Source organism: Equus quagga, chromosome 12 (assembly GCF_021613505.1).
Source record: "Equus quagga isolate Etosha38 chromosome 12, UCLA_HA_Equagga_1.0, whole genome shotgun sequence".
Taxonomy (NCBI): Eukaryota; Metazoa; Chordata; class Mammalia; order Perissodactyla; family Equidae; genus Equus; species Equus quagga.
Window position 1 is genome coordinate 79,608,474 of NC_060278.1, and position 13,794 is coordinate 79,622,267.

The 13,794-nt window shown below is 41.5% G+C and overlaps 1 protein-coding gene across 9 annotated transcripts in view; it reads left to right on the forward strand.

Annotated features, from left to right (window-relative positions):
* The first annotated feature begins 404 nt into the window (after nucleotides 1-404).
* GPCPD1 (glycerophosphocholine phosphodiesterase 1) overlaps nucleotides 405-13,794 on the forward strand; it is a 51,637-nt gene continuing 38,247 nt past the window's right edge. For 5 of the 9 annotated variants that reach the window (XR_006891231.1, XR_006891232.1, XM_046679790.1 and 2 more), the window contains exons 1-3: nucleotides 405-563; nucleotides 5,833-5,909; nucleotides 11,059-11,155. Coding sequence is in view for 6 of the 9 variants with exons in the window: in XM_046679790.1 (XP_046535746.1) it covers nucleotides 5,861-5,909; nucleotides 11,059-11,155 (146 nt within the window). In the remaining 3 variants the exon portion in view is untranslated. Of the gene's footprint in view, nucleotides 564-730; nucleotides 753-1,072; nucleotides 1,556-2,796; nucleotides 2,869-5,832; nucleotides 5,910-11,058; nucleotides 11,156-13,196; nucleotides 13,335-13,794 lie in introns of those variants that run through there. The other 4 variants (XM_046679791.1, XM_046679793.1, XM_046679792.1 and 1 more) reach the window with 4 other exon arrangements.

The following is a 13,794-nucleotide window of genomic DNA, read 5'->3' on the forward strand; positions in this document are numbered from 1 at the left end:
TGTTTTCTAAACGAAAGAAAGTTTCCAGCAAACATTAGGCCTGCTAATTTCCCTCACTTTCGAATGGGAAAAAACGTGATTCAGAATTGCAGTTCCAGCCTGCACACTTGGTTGTCCTAAGGTGTCATTACGGACTCAGGGACGCGTCTGTGACCCCATGCCAGGTGTCCCGGGCGCCGCCGCCCGCTGCGGCTGCGGGACAGCGGGCAACGCGGACCGGACCGCGAGACCCCAGGAGATGCGCGGCCGCTCCTGTCTCCGACGCGGTCCCTCTCCAGGACGCGCTGGGCCGCCCCCTGCGCGCGGCCGCCGATTGGCCGGGACGGCGCCGGGCGTGACGTCAGGCCCCGCCCCGCCGCCCTCCGGCCCCGCCCCGCGGGCTGGCCTGGCGGTTTGGTCTGGAGCAGCTGAAACCGGTTTGAGCGGAGCCGCTTCCTGCTGCTCGGCGCCGCCGCGGGCCGCCGTGGGGAGCGCTGGCGAGGCGCGACGGCTGGCTCCTGGCACCTCGGCCCGCGGCCCTCGCTCTCGGGCGCGGCGGCGGCGCGGACCCGCGGCCCCGGCAGGTGAGGCAGGCGGGCCTGGCGCCGGGTGCGGGGGCCTCGGCGGCCGCTCACGTGGGTCCGAGCTGTCAGGGCGGCGCGGCCGGGGGACGGGGCGGGCGGGCCCGGCGGCAGGGCGGAGGGCCGGGCAGGGTCCCCCAGCCCGGGCGGGCAGTGCCGGGCGGGGAGACAGCGGCCTGGACGTTCGCTGCGGTAAGTCCGTGGGGAGCACCTATTGATTCGGCTCTTATTGTCTGCTGTCGCGGCTCCCCTCTGAAAAATGTGTAAAGTATTATCGATACGCCCGCGTGCACGGAGCGCGGGACCACCACGAGGACGCGGAGTTGCAGCGCGAAAGATACACACGGGCAGCTGAAGTCTGTGTACCCCGAGCCCGCCGCCGCTCTCCATCTCTATAAGTAATTCATAGTGTTTTGACAACTGCTTATTTTCTGAAATTACTAACCACGTAGTCTGGGGCATGCTTGTATAATGCAGTTATTCCAAGAAACCCAAGTGCCTTACTCTCCTAGGAAAAGGTTCCAGGAATAGACATCAGTGCCCTCGATAAAATTTTGAAACAGCTGCCTCCTCCTCTCCAAAGCTCTACTTTTTTCAAAGCTCTTCAGTTTGCTTCGATGACTTCTGGGAGAAAGCCTTAAACGGGTGCTTCATCAGCCCCCTCTTTATAACCTCTGCCGGTTATAAAGAAAATCAGGCATGAAATTGGAGACATTCTCTTTCACCTTGAGGCAGCTGTCGAATCGGAGGTAGCACCAACGCAGAGGAACTGGTCGAACCCAGGAGGATGTTTGGACCTGATCTTCATCTTCTGCCGTCACCCTCCGCCCTCCCTTTTTTTCTGCCCAAGCCCTACTCACTACTCTACCCCTTCATGTTTCTCCGTCTTGCTACATTTCTGACAGTCGTGACTTAGCTAAGAAGTAAATACAAGCTATCAGTCCTTTCTCTAACTCCTAACATTCTGGATACAAGTAACAAGATAAAGCAAACAGGTAAAACTGCATGGAGGGCCCACTGCATTCTTGACCTGAGAACTAGGGAGAACCAATATTGTAGACACAGTAAGACTTGGGAAAGTTGGGCTTAGAGAAGTAATGACCACCAAAGAAATCTCACGGTGGCAGAGTAAAATTTGATATGTACAAAAAGTAGGTTGATGAATCAAATCTTTGTGTATAACGTAACCAGGAAAAATAGAAGAAAATAATATCAAGATAAGATGAAATGGAAAACATTTGGAAAAATTTTACTTTATTGTTTAAAAAATTGATCAAGGAATTAACTTGGCTTAATGAAATCTCCAGAAATGCTTGCTTAATAAAAACCCAATCATGTCTGTATACGTTTGATTAAAATATTGGCTTAACATATACTAGGGTCAGCATAGTGGGGTCATAATGATCCTCCAGCAGGCTGAACAGAAATTAACTCAGGAAAATTTAGGCATTTCATATATTCCTTTCTTACAGCTGGTTATGAGCATCAAAGCTGTTGGAGGCTAGGAAAGAGCAAGGAGAGTTGGAAACAGCCGTTTTCTTTGAAAAAATTTGAAGGAAAACAGTGAGAGATGTTCTTTTTGGCCAGAAAAAAAACATTTTGGCTAAAAATATCCATGACTTCAATTTAGCTCTAAACTAAATGTTCCTGTACCTTGGTTTGCTTAAATCTCGCTTTTGTTCCCCAGCTTGGTAAACCAGTAAGGCCATGTGTTGGAATAATTTATTTCACAAAAAGAACAGAGTAGAATTTGTTTTACCGGGTAGTGTAAACTCTGAAATATTTTTTAAATGTAAATTACAATGTCATGTTTTGGCTAATTGCTTGAGTCTAAAAAAGTGTTAAAATAGTGTCAAATGCTACTCAAAAATCTCAGATGAGCATGCTGTTTAATATTTATCTTCAAAAAGCAAAAAATGGAGCTTATGTTTAAAAATAAAACAACCAAAAACCTGTCTCAGGAAGCGTAGCCTGTACATGACGTAATAGGTGAGTTGGTGAAATTGCATATACAGTCAGTTTACATACATAAAAATGACTAGCATTTTTCATCTTACTCTTGCTCTGTGTGTGTCTGGAAGACCTCCCCTGCCCAAGTTGGGATTTTTTTTTTGCTTCTTTAGAAGAAGAGGAAGTGGTATTGGGTATGTAAATTTTGCCTTCTACAGCAGAACAGAACAGTGTTTTGTCACTACTGTTTGGTGGCAACTGGGTGCCAAAATTGTGCGCTTCAATCTTGCACCAGAATTTTGACCTCTCTCCACCATCAAGTAGACTGCTGTAGGAGCAGCTCTGCAGGCTTTTATTGGTATGGTATTAAATTGGGGGAGAGGGGTGGAAATTAAACTAGATTCTGTGACTTTTGGCAATCTGGGGAAGGTGATGCTTTGTTGACATCTGAGGAGGTTTTAGGGGATATTTTTGTGCTTGCGTATATAGCTTTGTATAGTACATTTACTGCAGCTGTTTACAGGCAAGTTACTGTACCGCTCTTTCAAGCAACCTTAAGAATGAACGCCTCGATTTTATTAATCAATTGATTTCCCTTTTATTAAATTTATGTTTCCCATTTAATGCAGTAGAAGTTGAGTTAATTTTATACCAGCTGTTGATGTTAATACATAGGAATAATTACATCAGATTTCCCTAAAATTGGTTAGTTTTTTAAAATGGACAAATAGTTGAGTACCAAGTATTAATTATGTAGATGAGATTGTCCTTAGTTGAGAACTGTGGCAGTAAACACTGGGTGAAAGTACGAGCTATAGGTTGAGATTAACTGAAGCTGGTTATTCACCAGTTTTGCTGGATGATGGGGCTTTTTGCTGTGTCTCAGAATTAACTCAATAACTAAAAGCCAAGCTTTTTTGCTAGCCTTAAGGTTTCTCTTGATATAATATAGATAAATGTAAGATTGCCGTGCTTCAGTGAACTGTTTTACTTATTAGACGAAATATTTGTACTCTTAGGGTTATACTCAGATTCATATCAGATGTCTTGTTAAAAGACAACTATTAAGATGTTTGGATAATGATAGGTTAATGGGAGGGTAACAATCCAAAGCTATTTTTAGATTTAGACCTTTATTTGTCAGTGCTAGAACTGGATGTATATACTTTAAATAGATCATGTTTACTCTTAGACACAGAAAGTAGATTAAGGTGTCTTAGAAGTGATTTTGATCAAGGACAGGTTTTCTCCAGTACAGTCTTGGGTTTTCTAACTGAAATGATAGAGTTGCCAAATAGGGAATTCTTTATCCAAGTGACATGAAACCACATTGACTGGTGGTCTTGCTTAATATATATATTCAACGTTTATATTTTATAATCGATGTAAGTGGGATGATACGTAGTTTAGAGCTAACAGTGAGCCTGGACTCTGGATCCTCATAGCAGCCCCCTGTGGGTAGATATTCCAGATCAGGTTTCTCAGCCTCAGCCCGATTCATATTTGGAGCTGCACAGTTATTTGTGGAGAGCTGTTCTGTGCGTTGTGTGGTGTTTAGCAACGCTTTTGGCCCCTACTCCATAGATGTCAGGAGCCTCGCCCCCAATTGTGACAACAGAAATGTCTCCTGACATTGCCGACTATCCCTTGGAGGGCAAAATTGCCTCCAGTGAGAACTCCTCCTATAGATCTATCTGCCTTGACTCAGAAGTGTGGTTAACTGGGTATTAGTCTTCATTAAATGACGTTTGTAGAGTTGTGCATATGTTCATGGGAGGGGAAGGGAGCAGAAGGAAATAAAGGAATGAATAGTTATGAAAAGTACTTTAGGATTTTTTTTAAATGAATGTATGAATGCAAATAAAATTTAAGTTGGTAAATTAATGGAAATGATACAGAGTAAAGACATGATTGGAATTCTTTTGAAAACATTGGTGGATTGGCATGCAAAAGTTTTTTGGGGGTATTGGAGAAGTTATGTAGAATATGATGTAACCTCTTGTGGAGTATGTGTTCTTTCTATATTTAAATTATATGACCTTGAGAATTGACACACATATATATATTTTTTTTAAAGATTGGCACCTGAACTAACAACTGTTGCCAATCTTCTTTTTTTTCTTCTTTTTTCCTTTTTTTTCTGCTTTTTCTCCCCAAATCCCCCCAGTACATAGTTGTATATTTTAGTTGTGGGTCCTTCTAGTTGTGGCATGTGGGACACTGCCTCAACGTGGTCTGACGAGCGGTGCCATGTCCGCGCCCAGGCTCCCCACCGGCGAAACCTGGGGCCGCCAAAGCGGGGCGTGCGAACTTAACCACTCGGCTATGGGGCCGGCCCCCTTAATGTATATTTTTAAAAATAATTTATTTCCTATCTTCCCTTAGGTACTTAAATTAGGGGATGGTAAACAGGCTGGTTTGGCTGGTAAAAACAGGAAAGAAATGAAAAGTCAACTAGAGAGAAAATGTGGATAAGTGGTCAAGGACATCACAGGCTTAGGGGTTTAGATTTCTACAAGTAACCAAAATGATTCTAAGCTGAGGACATGAGGAAGAATATTCTAATTGATAAAATGTGTTATTAGGGAGAGATTTTGAAGCCAAAGTAGAGGGAGAAGACTTAGGGTTTTGAGTGAAGTTCAAACTTTAGAAAGAAAGGCATGTATATAAGATCAATTAGAATCACAGGATTTGGTAATAGATTGCAGAGTTGAGACTCTAAATTCGAGTCTACAGAACTGAGTAGTGATGGTCCTGTGGTCAATTAAGAGTAAATCTGGGAAGAGTGATTTATGGGCGAATGGTTTTTGAGTCATTACATTACTTTAGAAGCACATTCTCAAACTGTTGCAGAACACAGCTAGTTTGTTTCAGTGGATGGTGCTTAAGTTCTTTGAGTGTTTTCTTGTTATGAAAGTTGAAACCTTTTGTGTGTGTGTGAGGAAGATTGGATCTGAGCCAATATTCCTCTAGTTTTTGTATGTGGGATGCTGCCACAGCATGGCTTGATGAATGGTGCATGGGTCTGCACCTGGGATATCAACCCACAGACCCCTGGCTGCTGAAGCGGAAAGTGTGAAACCAACCACTACACCACTGGGCTGGCCTGAAACCTTCTTTTTAAAGTAGAAGTCCTCTCTTGAGCCAAGCTTTTTTCTATCTATAGTAGTTTTTGGGTTTTTTATATGTAATGTTTCTGAAATCTTTGCTACAGTTGAGATTCATTTTTGGCTTTTTTGCTTTTTAACTTGTTTCTTGGTGGTAGCTGTCTGGAGTTGATATGTTCATGTACTGTAAATGACGTCTTTTCTTTTTCTTCTAGCACAACATTGTAAAATAAATCTATCAGAATGACACCTTCTCAGGTTACCTTTGAAATAAGAGGAACACTTTTACCAGGTATTGTAAAGTTTTACTTTTATTTTATTTATTTAATTTATTTTTTTATTGAGTTCATAATAATTTACATAGTTGTGAAATTTCAGTTGTATGTATTTTTTGTCTGTCACCACACAAGTGCTCCCCTTTACTCCCTGTGCCCTCCCCCCATCTCCCTCTCCCGGTAACGACTGAACTGTTTTCTTTGTCCACGTGTTTGTTTATATTCCACATGTGGGTGAAATTATATGGTGTTTGTCTTTCTCCATCTGGTTTATTTGCTTAGCATAATACCCTCCAGGTCCATCCATATTGTTGCAAATGGGATGATTTTGTCTTTTTTTTATGGGCTGAGTAGTATTCCATTGTGTGTGTGTGTGTTTGTGTATACATATATATACACACACCACATTTTCTTTATCCAATCATTGGATGATGGGCATTTGGATTGTTTCCATGTCTTGGCTATTGTGAATAGTGCTGCAATGAACATAGGGGTGCACATGTTACTTTGGATTGTTGATTTCAAGTTGTTTGGGTAGATACCCAGTAGTGGGATAGCTGGGTCATATGGTATTTCTGTTTTTAGTTTTTTGAGGAATCTTCATACTGTTTTCCATAGTGGCTGCACCAGTTTGCATTCCCACCAGTGGTGTATGAGTGTTCCCTTTTCTCCACATCCTCTCCAACATTTACTGTTTTTTGTCTTGGTAATTATAGCCATTCTGACTGGTATGAGGAGATATCTCATTGTAGTTTTGATTTGCATTTCCCTAATGATTAGTGATGTTGAGCATCTTTTCATGTGTCTGTTGGCCGTCAGTATATCTTCCTTGGAAAAGTGTCTGTTCATATCTTCTGCCCATTTTTTGATTGGGTTGTTTTTTGTTGTTATTGAGTTGTGTGAATTCTTTATATACTTTGGAGATCAACCCCTTGTCTGATAAATGGTTTGCAAATATTTCCTCCCAGTTAGTGGGTTGTCTTTCCATTTTGTTCATGGTTTCCTTTGCTTTGCAGAAGCTTTTTAGTCTGATGTTGTTCCATTTGTTAACTTTTTCTTTAGTTTCTGTTATCCTAGAAGATGTGGTATTTGAAAAGATATGGCTAAGACCAATGTCAAAGAGTGTACTGCCTATATTTTCTTCTAGATTTTTTATAGTTTCAGTTCTTAGATTCACATCTTTAATCCATTTAGAGTTAATTTTTGTGTATGGTGAAAGATAATGGTCTACTTTCGTTCTTTTGCATGTACCTGTCCAATTTTCCCAACGCTGTATATTGAAGAGACTTTCCTTTGTCCATTGTATGTTCTTGGCTCCTTTGTCAAAGATTAACTGTCCATAGATGTATGGTAAAGTTTTACTTTTAAAATAATTTTTTAAATTAAATGAGCATTTTTCTTATCTGGAGTAACTTAAATATGAAGTTATTAGAGTGGGCCTGATTTTTATATGAAAATTTTTTTTAGAGCTTTCCCAATATCAGAAATATGCTTAGAGCATAGTAAACTCAAGAAAAAAAATACCTCCCTAATAGTGTCTTCCAAGAAAGCTGTGAATTTATTTAGTTTTGCACAGGACAAAGATAGTTGGGCTATGATTTTTAAGTAGTGTGAAAATGAGGACTGGGCCCATGGCCTAGTAGTTAAGTTCAGTGTGCTTCACTGGCCTGGATTCGATTCCCAGACACAGACCTACACCACTTGTCAGCAGCCATGCTGTGGTGGCAACCGACATATGAAATAGAGGAAGACTGGCACAGATGTTAGCTCAGGGCAAATCTTCCTCAAGCACAAAAGAGGAAGATTGGCAACAGATCTTAGTTTAGGGCAAATCTTCCTCAGCAAAAAAAAAAAACAAAAGAAAAAGGGAAGTTTTGCTAGTGCAAAAAGTTGGTGAAATATTTGGCTAAAATAACTTTGTCCCCACTTGTAAATATTTTTTTTATCTTCATTGTATTTTTTGCTGTCTACTAAAGCAGGGTGAAATAATTTTAGTGTAAAATAGCATATCAAAACAGTATCACACCTGAGGGCTGGCCTGGTGGCGTAGTGGTTAAGTTCACACACTTTGCTTCAGTGGCTGGATTCACTAGTTCAGATCCTGGGTGCAGACCTACACACCGCTCACCAAGTGATGCTGTGGTGGCATTCCACATACAAAATAGAGGAAGACTGGCACAGATGTTAACTCAGGGCCAGTCTTTCTCATCAAAAGCAAAATGAAACAGGATCACACCTGGGTTATGTACCTCCTTGTTAAATATGCTCTGGCTGTACTGGCCACTTCCTCAGATCTGCTGCAGTCTTTCCCTCCTTTGGGACTCACTCAAATTGTTTCCTCTGCCTGATTCTGTGCCCTTCTCCCTCCGTTGCTCCACCTCCCACATTCAACTAGGTTAGAGTCCCTGTGAAATTCAAGGTTCTGAGACTTTTTGGAGCACCTCTTACAGGCTTTATGGAATTATTTGAGTAATTTTATTTGTGGATAGATCGTAAGCTCTGTGAAAACATGGACTTTGTCTTGTTTATGCTGAATTTCTGCACCCAGGACAGTGCTTGACTCAGAGCAGGGGTAAATATGTGTTCAAAGAATGAACGAATGATTCACTCTATATCCAGCAGCATCTTTGTTCTAGCAGCCATCACAGCAGTTGACAGAATGTGTGTGTATCCAAGTTCAAATTCTTAGCCAAGATGCTCTGGAATAGTTCCACGTCTGGGCAAGATTCTGCAGATTGAAGATTGCTAGTCAGCTGGTGGGTTGGCTCCCTTGGGTGAGGTGCTCACCTCCAGTCCAGTGTGCAGCCTCTTCTGTGGATGGGAGACTGCACAACTATATTGTACCCTTTTTGGGAGTTGTACACAGGCAATTTAAAGTAGAAGGAGCTGGCCATGTCAGACAAATGGGCTGACCACACAATTAGCCACAGAACGGTCAGCTTGACAAGGGGAACTCTCGTTCTCAGGGACCAGAGGGAAGATAATGGTGGATATGAATGTAGATGAATCTGTAGGTGGGAAGGAGAGGAGGTAGAGAGACAGGGAGGGGATGTGAGGGGGGACTTCCCTCCACCCCTTGATTTCCTCAGCAAAGCAGGAGGAAGCGTTCTCTGCTAAATATGGAGAGAGTAGGGAGTGCAGAGTGGGGTGACGTTAGATGGAACAAGTCAAAAGAATATGTGGGGGTGCTATTTGCAGATCCGTTTAGTTATCATTCAAGTCTTTATAATCTTTTATAAATAAAAGCCAATTAAAGAAAGATCTGTTTGTTCTAGTAGGAAGTTTCCCTTTTTTCCCTCATAGAAGCCATATTCAAAGGCAGTCAGCAGGAAGACAAAGTAACATTGCAGGAGGGAATTGTTAAAAGGCAGGAGAACTTAGAGGAGAAAAGTGAACCACCCATTGTCCAAGTTTCACTTTTTCCATTCGGGGTACCTGTTCTTTTTTAAAAAAATTAATATTTATTTTTTTTAGTGAGGGTAACATTGGTTTATAACATTATATAAGTTTAAGGTGTACATCATTATATTTCGATTTCCATGTATACTACATCATGTTTAATACCCAGAGACTAATTACCATGCGTCACCATACACACGTGCCCAGTCACCCCTTTCACTCTCCTCCCTGTGGGGTACATATTCTTTCTGGAGCAAAGAGTAGCTGCTGTTTTATTTGTGGATAAGAAATAATTGACTCCATGAAAAAGTTTTAGTGAGACTCCACAATGGGCCCAAATTAGTGATTTTTTTTTTTTTTTTTTTTAAGATTTTATTTTTTCCTTTTTCTCCCCAAAGCCCCCCCAGTACATAGTTGTATATTTCTCATTGTGGGTTCTTCTAGTTGTGGCATGTGGGACGCTGCCTCAGCGTGGTCTGATGAGCAGTGCCATGTCCGCGCCCAGGATTCGAACCAACGAAACACTGGGCCGCCTGCAGCGGAGCGCGCGAACTTAACCACTCGGCCACGGGGCCAGCCCCTCAAATTAGTGATTTTATGGTAATCTACTTTGAGCTGAGAGCCATAATATATGCTATACATATGCATAGCAACACCTTGGGAATGAATATTTGTGCCTTGTATAGTGACAGTGTTTATCCTTTTTTTAAAATCAGAAAACATAGTGATAACAAGTTATTGCAAAAAAAATGTGGTTACTTTAAAGGATTGGTGAGTATTTTGACATGAAATTTGTCTGTATAACCACCCTATGCTTCACACGCATGTATTTAGAACCCTGAAAGCTCCTGAATGACTACCACACTTGGATTTTGATTAAGTTTTAGACAGTCCATGCTTACAAAATGCTCATGCAGGTGGCCAAAGCCAACTATAATTCTAGTCTTGCTAAAGTAGTGCCTAAAGCTTGGAAGCCAAGCCACTCTCGGAATGTGGAGAGGTTTGTCTTGAACTTTGTTCATTTGGGCTCAGTTTGTTATCTTTTTCTTTATGAATTTTAATTATAGTAATTCAGGATGTGTTGATATATAAGTCAAAGACTTCTGCATTCTTATATCCAAGAAGTTGTAGACTTGCTAAATATACAAAATTTAGCAAATGTAGGTGACATTTATATGTTGGTTTGTCTATTGATGAGAAGTGTTCAGATGAAATGATAGTCATTATTTTACTAGGGAATACTAGGTTTTTAACTATGTAAGTCTTTGTTTGGGGGACTGTTTTTGTTGTTATATTGCTTCTGTCCCAATGATAATTTTCTTGATCTTTAGCTTATTAATAGCTCCTGTTTGAGTTCCTGGAAAACATCAGTTACTATGTCTCTAGAATACTTATGCGCATTTAGCATTTTGCCCCTTTAAATTGGAAGCTGCCTTGAGGGCAGGGACTGTGGTTTGATCACTTTGTCTTCTTGGTGCTTGCTATTGGTTCAATAAGTAGTTGAACAAATGAAGAAAAGTCCATCCCTCCACATCCCTCCTTACTCTAGCTTTAGCTCTGTAAAAGTGGGTCAAGTTAATAACGCGGGGGCTAAGTATGGTACCTGGGTCCAAACCCACATCTCTAGTGAGATTCCTCCATCTCTGCTACAGGGGACTCTGCTTCCAATTGAACTAATGCAATTGACTGCTCTTTTCTTGCTTCCTAGAACTAAAATCTGAAACGCTCCTACTTGTCCCGCTGTAACTGGTTGTTCTGTTTTCTCAGGAGAAGTTTTTGCAATATGTGGAAGCTGTGATGCTTTGGGGAACTGGAGTCCTCAAAATGCCGTGGCTCTTCTTCCAGAGAATGAGACAGGTGAAAGGTAAGCATGGGAATGTCAGGTTACAGACTCATTGTGACACTCAGATTATAAGTGTGGGGGATTCTAAGATAACTTGATACAGTTTTCTTCTTTTAGTTTTAGTTTTTATCACAGTTAACACATGTGCGTAAAGAGTGAAATAGTTTTACAAAATTAGTTGTGGGGAAACAAGTTCCTGTCTTCCTCAATTTCCAACTCTCACACACATTTTCAACTCTTAGCTGGTTCTTTTGGTGTTTACCAACGTATTTCTAAATAACAGGCTTACATTGGTATATCTCATTTAAAAAAAAAAACTTTTAGGCATTATCTTTTGACTTCTCAGTACATATTCTTAATAAAAGATTTTATTTTTGCTTTAGCCTATAAAATAATATTCTTGAGATCTACATAGTGTTTATTAAAAGTAGCAGAGGGGGCCTGTCCCGTGGCCTAGTGGTTAAGTTCGTGTGCTCTGCTTCGGCGGCCCAGGGTTTTGCCAGTTTGGATCCTGGGTGTGGACATGGCACTTCTCATTAGGCCATGTTGAGGTGGTGTACCACATGCCACAACTAGAAGGACCCACAACTAAAATATACAACTATGTACTTGGGGGATTTGGGGAGAAAAAGGGAAAAAAAAAATAAAAGATTGGCAACAGTTGTTAGCTCAGGTGCCAATCTTTAAAAAACATAAATAAATAAAAGTAGCAGAGAGTGAAAAAAAAAAAGTAGCAGAGAGTGGAATACACCCTAAGATATCTTAGCTAAAGTAGTTAAGTGAGTTCACTACGGACATTAAGTACAGCACTAAACTTAGCATGGATGTGTTGGTGCATTGTGCTGAGGAAAGGAGGATCTGGGTGCCGATTTCAGTTCTGCAGTTAACTGTGATCTTGAGCAGATCTAACACCTCTAGGCCTCGGTTAGCTCATCTACTCGGTAAAGGGGTAGGATAGAATCAGTGACTGTCAGCAAAGGTGGTACTGCTCCACTTGGGGATATTTGGAAGTGTTATGGGTTGTCAAGATGTATGTGGGGGGGTCGGCCTGGTGGTGCAGCGGTTAAGTGCGCACGTTCTGCTTTGGTGGCCTGGGGTTCGCCAATTTGGATCTCAGTTGCGGACATGGCACTGCCTGGCACGCCATGTTTTGGTAGGCGTCCCACATATAACGTAGAGGAAAATGGGCACGGATGTTAGCTCAGGGCCAGTCTTGCTCAGCGAGAAGAGGAGAATTGGCAGGAGTTAGCTCAGGGCTAATCTTCCTCAAAAAAAAGATGTATGTGGGGAGGGGCAGGAGTAAGGAGAGCTTCAGATCCTGAATAGTATACAAATACATGCAGTGCCCCTAGCGAGAAACACCAGATTAGGTGATTATTAAACTCAAATTCTGTTTTCCTGTAGCACAGTGCTACTAAAAATGGCTACACATATGGCTGTGGACCAGTGCTAGACAAAAAACTTTTTTCTCCATGCATGATGTGAGAAATACAAAAACTGAGAGGAAGCATTTAGAAATATTTATAGCAATTTGACATTGGTGGGATATCCATGCATGTCATGGTGGACACATCTCATTGAACTGGGTACATGGGCCAGAAGTGTTGGTCACAGGACAGGTCAGGTAAAACAAGCAAGCAAACAAAAACTGGTCCTTCCCAGCAGATGGTTTGAGGAGTACTGATGGCAAAGCCAAGGACAACAAGACAAGCAAAACTGTGCCATGATGTGGGCTAAGGAAAAGAAAACCAACAAGAAACGTTCATGGAACTCCCTTTTGCACATTTGTCATTAGTGTGACACATTTTCTCAGCCAATTCTCATCTTTTTTTATAAGTAAAGTTCTATAGATAAATGATAGTGGGATCATGGAGGAATGAGATTTTTATTCCCTTCAAATGGCTATCTTTTCCTTGATTTTCAGATCAGCCACTCCTGTCTGAAGTGAAACCTCATGTCTTTCTGAACTTGTTCCTAAAACACACCTCTGCTCTGAACTCTTGAGCTGCCCTGTCACCTGTCTGAAGTCCATTTCAGCCAACCTGGTCAAAGTGATGTGAACAGAATGAGATAAAACTTAACTACTTGACCTTAGGGGCCCGCCACTTTTACATTGCTGATGTACACTGAAATATCCCTGATTCATATATGGCAGATAAACAGTGCTCCACAAGGACAAAGGAAGTAGATGAGACAAAAGGCAAACAAATCTGTCCTTGGTCAACATTCTCGTGTTTTAGAATTGTGTTTCTTTGGGATTTCAGTGTGCTCTGCATCTGGGTCCTCTGTGCCTCTTTTTCACCGAGTCTCTGAAGCCTCTCCATACCTATGGGCTTGTGATGACAAGAGCTCTGTTGGATCTTTTTTTCTACTTATAGATAATTTGAAGATCGTGGTATTGTTTCCTAATGCAGAATATGTGGGTCATTTCTGCTTTTATTTGCCCCCCCTGTAGATTTTATGGTATTTTGGGGGAAGATATGAAGGTGATTCAAAATCAGGCAGTGCAGTAAATCTCACTGCCCCTCCTTCCTCTTTTTTCTTAAATCTTAGCAGGTTTTGTTCATTCTTGACCTCACTGAACACTTGTGCTTCATTTTTAACTTTGCTGCGTTTGCTTAGAGAAGTGGAGTAAGAAAGACTCGTTGCTTTGCTCTCTG